The sequence below is a fragment of the Dendropsophus ebraccatus genome, chromosome 13, assembly GCF_027789765.1.
Source record: "Dendropsophus ebraccatus isolate aDenEbr1 chromosome 13, aDenEbr1.pat, whole genome shotgun sequence".
Classification (NCBI taxonomy): domain Eukaryota; kingdom Metazoa; phylum Chordata; class Amphibia; order Anura; family Hylidae; genus Dendropsophus; species Dendropsophus ebraccatus.
In genome coordinates this window covers 57,386,668-57,395,771 of record NC_091466.1, presented here as the reverse complement: position 1 = coordinate 57,395,771, position 9,104 = coordinate 57,386,668, and the positions used below count along the sequence as shown (strand labels likewise).

General features: G+C 41.6%; 1 protein-coding gene across 1 annotated transcript; it reads left to right on the top strand.

The window, feature by feature from the left end:
* Positions 1 to 487: 487 nt before the first annotated feature.
* LOC138770980 (visual pigment-like receptor peropsin) lies at positions 488 to 7,518 on the top strand. Its single transcript, XM_069950353.1, has 6 exons — positions 488 to 798; positions 1,029 to 1,219; positions 2,995 to 3,094; positions 3,327 to 3,431; positions 5,099 to 5,322; positions 6,016 to 7,518. The coding sequence occupies exons 1-6, from the start codon at positions 693 to 695 to the stop codon at positions 6,406 to 6,408; spliced, it is 1,119 nt and encodes a 372-aa protein (XP_069806454.1). The 5' UTR covers positions 488 to 692; the 3' UTR covers positions 6,409 to 7,518.
* The last annotated feature ends 1,586 nt before the right edge of the window (positions 7,519 to 9,104 follow it).

The following is a 9,104-nucleotide window of genomic DNA, read 5'->3' as shown; positions in this document are numbered from 1 at the left end:
CCAACCCCATCTGTAATTAGATGCCGGCTCTACTATAGCTCCCACAGTCACCATTACCTGTCTGGTCCCCCCCGCCCCACTACACAGGGATGACAGCACTCCAGAGCTGTGACAGTGTCACAAACCTGTCATCTCCCTCTCACATCTCTACTCTGCCACCTGTCTGTGACAGGAACTGTCCATGTCAGTAGCAAATCCCCATTAAAAACATCTTCTGCTCTCTAGACTGGAAAGAATACACCACTTCCTGCAGGACATACAGCCACTGATAAGTACTGGAATACTTGAGATTTTTTTAATAGAAGTCAATTACAATTCTCTGGCACCTGATGATCTGAAAGATAAAAATTTGCTGAATTACGCCTTTAACTTCAATCAGCGAACAGCAGAGTTAAGTTAGTAGCCTATCTCTCCATGCTAAGACCAATTGCTTAAAAGATTTTAGAAGCTTAGACTTGGCTTATGATGTAATTTCAGGTTAGGAAAGGGGGCCACAGACTATATGGCAGCTCTGAATCCTTGACACAGCAGATTGAGTCAAAGCTACAAAATCTTTAAAGCATAGCTAATGTATGATGATGACCCTCGATGAATAAAGACTGATTAAGTATGGAAAGTAGAGCTGATTCCCCATCCCCCTCAGCTTACTGGCAGCGACAGGAACTTCTGCAAAAGACCTACAAAGAGAGAACATGGACGTGGTCCTGAAAGACAGCTCCTTCCAGCTCAACACTTCCAACAGTGTAAGGTCATCTGATGGAGGAGAGACGGCCATTGGTGTCTACCTCCTGCTCCTGGGTAAGAGATGCAACTATGTAGCATATATCTTTTACAATACTATTCAATATATTAAATAGATACATAAACACCTTAAATTCTAAGGACTCTAAGTTATCGTATTCGTATAACGTATTCAAATGATAGAAGGGGAAAATATAAAGACAACTTAACCTGACCTAGAATACACAGTCCTTGTTCACACCGTGATCTAATAATTCTGCGTCTGGCATTGATTCCGCTGTCTGCAGGCTGGTTCTCCTGGTTGGGGAATGGAGCTGTGATCTGTATTATGTGTAGACGCAGGAGGACTTTGGATGCCCAGGATCTCCTGATGCTTAATCTCGCCATATCAGATGCCGGAATCTCCATTTTTGGTTACTCTCGAGGGATTGTAGAGCTGTTTCACGGACTAGGAAAGGATGGTTTCTGGACTTGCAAAGTAAGGAGGTGTGCATGATTTTGTGCTTGGAATTGCCATATAGTGTCACTTCTGAAATAGTTAAGCCCTGTATGTAGCCAGTGGCGTAGCTGCCATAGAGGCAGGGTAGGCAGTTGCTATGGGGCCCGTGCAGAAGGGGGGCCCTAGGGAGAAGGTAAGAAAATGTGTTCTGCTTAACCCCTTATGGACTGCAGTGTAAGTGACCCAATGTTTACTTACATGCTGCAACACAAAAAAGGGTTAACAAGCAGGAGACAGAGATCTCTGCTTCACTGCACTGATAACCTCTGACCTCTAGCTGGCAATCAAGTAGGAAAGAAAAATGTGCAGAGGTCAGGGGTTACCAGTACACCAGCAGTAAAGCATATATATATATATATATATATATATATATATATATATATATATATATATACGCAGTGCTTTGTGTTGTGCGTAGGGGAGGGGGGCCCCGTACAAATCCTAGCCCCTGTATGTAGCTCTCATTTCTACAGGAATGTGACTGCTTTCTTGTTGCCTCCCTTCTATACCATGTACCTCCTGTAGTCGTCAGTAGCAGAAGGGTCACTGAAGGTATTTTGTAAGCTATTACACCATTCTCCTATACACACTGCCTTATGTATGCTTATAATAGCTCATGTACTACAATACCAGTACTGCCAGATATTGGTGTAGTTTAAATATTGGATTTGTTAGATTAACCCTTCAGAGTGGTGACAAAGTGATTTTAGTGTTCTCAGCCCTTGACAGCCCCCATCATGGTGCACAGCTATTTATTATCCTCTCCTTTTCAGGTGGTGGGATGGATCCAGGGTTGAGCTGTTTGCCAGTATTACATACATATACAGATCCTTTCCCTTAGTTGTTTGGCCAACCACAGCACAACACCTACTCATTACTTGTTATTGCATGAGCTGGTGAAAGTGCAATAGACTGAATAGTATGGCACTGTGCTGGGGGATGATTTACAGTAAACTACTATGTGGAAGAAGTGGTTACTGATTCACCAGTTTGGCATGAAAGAAAAAAAGAGAGAAGAAGTTACACTAAGCACTAAACTGCTGAGATGAGAGGGAAACATTGATTTACCTTACATGGACAGTGTGGATTGTTCAGTGAATAGTCTGGCTCACAGATTGCAGGTACACAGGATTATAGAGACCACAAAGAAGCTACACAGAAGCTTATAATAGTTACTTGATTTCACCCCAGGGCTTGATTCACAGCTTAGTTTGTTAACTACAGCGCTATAATGTTCTCTATACTGCTGCTACTTCTTAGGGTATGTATAGACACACAGGAGGGAAGGATCCTCTGTTTCATGTGTGCAGTGTATGGAAGCTATCGTAGAGACAGGTGTCTAGTGTACAACCCCTACCCCAGGGACAAATGAATGTTAGGATTAGGAAAACCAGTGAAAATGCTATATACAAGTTATATAATTAGATGTGGTCAGTGTTGGACTGTGGTATCTGGGGCCCATCAGAGAAAATGATCCTGGGGGCCCGCCAATAAGGAACCAGTGAGAAACAACATGTCAGTCAGTGTTTGTGCAGGTTCTAAAGCTGGAGGCCCACCGGAGGATCTTCCAGTCGGCCAGTCTGACACTGGATGATGTGCGGCTCCTCTTTAGTATGTAGAGGAAACATGATATAAGTGATAGTGTGGATTTATGTCTGGGTTAAAAGAAAGCAGGATTGTATAGAGATAACCGAGTAAATCACCTTGTTTGAATCCTATGCAATCTGCCCTGCTTTTCCTTCCAACCTTATTAGGTTGATGGCTTTCTAATCCTTCTCTTTGGCCTGATCAGCATTAACACTCTTACGGCAATAAGTCTCCTCCGCTATGTCAAAGGATGCCATCCCCATCGAGGTATTGTAATAATGCTTGAGTCTCAGCTTATCCTATGTCTTCCTATCCATCTTTCCCTAGACTAGAATCCTTGCTTGGTGTGCTAGATGTGTAGTATTAGATGGTTAGTATCATACTGCTTGTCATTCAGATGAGCATTTGGTGTTTGTCATTGAAACCCGTTGGGGATGTAATAGAGTTATTGGGGGGGGGGTATGTATAATTAAATCTTAATGTTTGATATCATTCACAGCTCACAAAGTAGATAAAGACTTCATTTCGGTGGCCATACTTGTCATCTGGATCTCTGCTATTATCTGGTCTGGATCACCAGTCTTGGGCTGGGGCAGCTTCATAGGTAAATACGTGAAATAGACACGACATGAAGATCAGACATCCAACTCCTGAGATAATTATTACATTGGGCTCAGAATGATTTTTCTCAGTGACTTTATATAATAATCAATACAGTCATATGCAGTGTAGCTAACGTCATCTTTCATATAATGTGTCCATAGGCTATAAGAAGCCAAATGCATGCAAACTTTTCGTCAGTGCCTTTGCCTTAACTGTATTTAAAGTCATAGTCAGCTTACTTTAAATATAACTGTATAAAATATATATATATATATATATATATATATATATATATATATATATATATAGTACTTATTTAATAAGAGTCACTGGTATACGCATTTTAAGCATTATTGACTTTACTTTTAGTGGCTTAAAGTCTCTCTCCTCACTCTCTGTGCCCACAACTAAGATGGTCCCATAGAGTGTATAAGCTTTAAAGCGACTCTGTACCCACAATCTGACCCCCTAAACCACTTGTACCGTCAGCTGCTTTTAATCCAAGATCTGTCCTGGGGTCCGTTCCGCAGGTGATGCAGTTATTGTCCTAAAAAAAAAACAACTTTTAAACTGGCAGTCCGTGCCCAATGGCTGGGGCTTAGATTGTGTATAAATAAGGCTGGCACACCCTCTCTGTCCCTCTTCCCCACCCTCTTCATCATTAGGAATGCTCCAGGAAGATTACCTCCTATTCCCCACCTGTGTCAGCCCGGCACATGGGGCATGGAGAAAATGTTCCAGTGGCATTCCTAATGATGAAGAGGGTGGGGAGGAGGGACGGAGGGGTGGTGCAAAGTTAGGGCACAGATACTCCCTTTGGGCATGGGGCTGCAAGTTTAAAAGTTGTTTTTTAGGACAATAACTGCATCACCTGCCGAACGGACCCCAGGACAGATCTTGGATTAAAAGCAGCTATCTGAAGGTACAAATGGTTTAGGGGGGTCAAATTGTGGGTACAGAGTCGCTTTAAAAACTTTTGACATATCAAAAGACACATACCCAAACATGTCAAAAGTTTTGATGGGTCATGGTCAGACCCTAACCAATCACTGCAATGACCTGGAAGAGAAGCGAGGAGCTGAATGCTTCTTTCCCTGTTGTCTGTACCCATGACCTATAAGCTCCTATAGACTTACATTTACTATTCAGACCCCGGCCAAGTTGAGAGAAGTGGGCAAAAGCAATGGAGGCGGGCCAGTCTGACACAGTGCTCTCTGCTGCCACCTCTGTCCGTGTCAGGAACTGTCCAGAGGAGTAACAAATCGCCATAGAAAACCTCTCCTGCTCTGTCAGACTGGAAAGACTTTAGATTTTTAAATAGAAGTAAAATACAAATCTATATAACTTTCTGACGCCATTTAATTGGAAAGAAAAAGATTTTTGCCAGAGTACCCCTTTAAAGGAGATAGCAATAGCTATTCATCTGATTGTCCAATAACATTGATTCCCTATTAGCTGCCAATACTGTGACCAGGATTGAATATGGTATTTGTTCTAAAACCTTAGATCGCTCACAATGTACATCCAATATGAAGTTGTCTTTGTGCCTCTTTTCGGCTAAATTCTTGCAAACTCTCCAATCTGAAAGAATATGGACTTGTAAACATTAGCGGAGATGACATATATTAAACCTTCTTTATTCAATTTCTTGTATAAATCTTTCTACAGAAAGCAAGTATGGTACCTGTGAAATAGACTGGTCCCTTGCCACAAGTTCCACCCCATACAAATTTTATGTTCTTGGCGTCTTCCTCTCGGGCTTCTTCATTCCGGTGGTCATAATGGTTTTCTGCTATGTGTCAATCATCAGGACTGTCCATGAGAGCCACAGAAGTTCACATGGTGGCGACATCAGTCAGCGGCAACTCATGATAGAAAGGGAAATCACTCGGGTAAAACTGAAATATTATTGATATTCCTATTAGAACAGTGGTAGCTTAAAGTGTATTAGTGCAGAAATCAATAGTCCAGGCGATTTTAGGAAACTTAGTTATTGGGTTTATTAGGCAAATATGCCATTATCTGCATTCAAAAAGACTTTCCCCTTTTCCCCCCCTCCTCTTTGTCATTTACTTCTCATTATCATGAAATCTGGACTCTTTTACATCAGTCGAGCCCTGTCTAACCTATGGTGAGGGGAGGGGGGAGGAGGGAGATTAGTCAGCAACAGAGAACAAAGGATTACACAGCGGGGCCTGTGTGAAAGCCTTTATTCAGAGGTCAGTGCTGACTTCAGAGGAGATAGCCCGGTGATGTATCTGTAAACTAACTCTTTGTGGTCCTGTTTTGGTGCCTCATCTCCCTCCACCCTCCCCTCTCCATAATAGAACCATGAAGACAGGGGGGTAGGGCTTCAAACTGCTTTTTCATGATAAAAAAAGCATTTTTCGGCTAATAAACCCAATTACAAAGTTCCTTAAAATCGCCTGTACTATTGATTTCTGCAAAAAAAAAATGTTAATGTCAGTTACACTTTAAGGCCCTAAAAGATTATCGGCCGTACCTGGTCTATATAGCTGAGAAAGCAATTTATTGTCTTTTTGCAACCAAATTAACCTATATTACATATCTCTTTTACTCCCTAGGTGTCATTTGTTATCTGCACAGCATTTGTGCTAGCGTGGTCTCCATATGCTGTTATATCTATGTGGTCGGCTTGTGGCTATCAAGTACCAGCCCTTACCACACTGGTGGCCACACTTTTTGCCAAGTCAGCAAGTTTCTACAATCCCATCATATACTTGGGCCTTAGTCCAAAGTTTCGACATGAGCTCTGTGCCTTGTTTTGTTGCCTACAACAGAAGAAAGAGCGGCCTTTAGACTGTGAACAAGCTGCGAAGCACTATGAAGGAAAAAGTAGACAGTCAGAGGACTGCAGTCAGACCAATAGAAGGACGGACAACACAGTAATGACTAATAGTTTTTCATCACAAGAGATGGGTAATACGACCGAAGTGCCTGAGAATGGTAGAATTTGATAAGATTTGTAAGTTTAGATATGGTGGAAAACCTTACATCACCATTTCCATCCTGTAATTTAATGGCAAAGGTTACTGAAGGTTATTCATGGACAGTAAGGGTCCTCATACACTTTACGCATATGTCTGCTATCAGGGCTCACCTGAGACTCCACCGACAGATGGATAGGGATCGGGCGTGATGAAGTTTTACTGATTGACCCTTAGGGTCGGCTCCAGGTATTTGTGGGCCCTTGGGCGACAGAGCCTCAGCGGGCCCCTTATCCGTCCATCCACTATACATAATCGCTTGAGACACCACTAATATACATAAACACACACACTTAATGACATACACATTACTGACTGACACAGACTGTCTTAATGACACACATTACTTACTGACTGACACACACTTACTGACTGACATAACTGACTGACACAAACACACACACACACACACAGCACTTGAAGCTTCTCTTCTCCCTCTTCCTCGGGCCAGTCTCCACACTGTAGTATTGAGGACCTTCTAGTCATGTGATCAAGTCCTTAATACCTCTCTGCAGGACGCTGACAGGTCCCGCTCCTGTGTCTTCTGATGCTCAGCGCTTACAGTGATCAAGCTGAACATCAGAACACCGGGCCCCTCTGCCTCTCTGGGCCCCTGGCACTTGCCCGGGAAAGCCCTGTGCTGACGGCTGCCCTGTTGACCCCTCTGGCTCAGGCTTTTCTCTCCCAGAACATAGGGGTCAAACTGTGATTTTTCTCAGGAGTCCAATACATCTTATATTGATGACCAAACCCGCCGCCCAAAAGTTTAAGGTGTATGGGGACCTTTAGAGTATTTTGTATCATGACCTGCATTTTGTTTTTATTGTCTCTGATCCCTGCAGCTGTTCACTATATCACAGTTTCCTTTCCTCTGGAGACTGCTTCTTACGTTTCCCATGCCTTACCTTTTAATAGGACACTACTCTCACTACTATTTTCAAAAAGTTTGGGTTTCAGATTTTTTTTTTTCTATTTCTTGTATTGCTATATTGACTACCTCAGGAAACATGTAGTAGTGCCTTTCCCTGCACAAATTGTACTTACAGCTTTGTTAATGTTCCTCCAAGCCCCCAGTTGGTATTTTGTACCCTTCTTACTCCAAATAAAATCTTGCATAAGAAAAAATATATAATATAAAGAAAATAATATATATATATATATATATATATATATATATATATATATATTTACACAGACTAGATGGACCTGGTTGTGTTTTTCTGCTTTTAATCCTCTACATTTCTGTTTAGACCAGACCAGTAACCAGTAAAAATGTTTAACGAAAAAAATCTTTAGCATATTATAATAATAATAAAAAAGCAGAAGGTGATTTGGAAAAAAAATAATATGTCTAATTCCTGGAAACAATAGATCTGCTGCTCCTTGGTTCCACCCTTAACCTGGTGACTTCACCCATTACACCTGAACTGATTCAGAATAGAGATCACACAGTATCACATTCCATGATTTTCCAGAAGTGATAGTTCAGAAAGCAGTCATCGAAAAATCACTCACATATGGGGACTGTATATGTTTCACAGCCGTGCAATGAAATCTACAGAGTTATCTAAGGGATAATCACAATAAACTAATAACGACAGTGATACAAATGTTATACTGGTGGATTTCTAGACCAATAGACAGGAAGACTTATTAGCACAGTGAGATGTAGTATTTTAACCCTTTAAACACAGCAGCTAATTTAGTGACATTGCTCTTGTTAAAGGTGGGATATATTAGGCAGCTTAAAAATGTATTTCTACTCTATAGTTCTAGGGTTTTTATTTATATAAACAAACACATTGGGAGCAGTATATAAGGGGAGGGGGTCTCTGAGGTTATCAGTATTAGATGGTCTGAGACCTGCAGGGGGTCTCTGAGGCTGGCAGTATTTGGGGGTGTCCATATGTTATGCGATCGCCATATGTCACTGCCACTGAGGCTGGCACTATAAGGGGGTCTCTCTATGCCACCACCACTAATGCGGTGGCATAGAAATTAGGCTGACACTAATATATGTATATATATGTAGTGTATACAGTTCTATTAGTATATAGTTATGTATGCAATATATGTATTGTTGGTGTATGCAGTATATGCATGGTTGGCATATAGTGATGTAGGCAATATGTCCACTGCTGATATATAGTTATATTTGCGGAGGGGGGTTGTTGCCTCAGGCAGCAGAAAACCTAGAATCGGTCCTGGGGAAGTATTTTGGTTGTCAAGTCTTGTACAATGTAAATCTGAAAAATAAGTGCTAAAATGCTAAGACTATGAAGGCCCTCAGCCTCCATTACTAAATTCAGACACCCTAGCAATACAGTATCAGGAATCAGGGGTGACACAGGCTCTAATGGTGCCCAAGTCAGTCTCTTTAGAACCTCCCCCAGCTTTAGTTTTATAGCTGTCAGATGGAGAATTGTTTAGTCTAAAGCTATTAGCTCTAGCATACATACTGGCTGAAGACACAGCAAGAAATTTAAGAAAAATCATAGTGTTACTGAAAACGTTTGACACACTGTTCCTTAAAGGTAAATCAAGGCATCATTTTCATCTCTCACCACTGATTATTTTCTGGACACCTACTGCTGTATATTCACATTGCTGTAGTTCTGCAATCTGTGAGTTTTTCTTCATTCTCCAGATGATCCACACTAACCCCA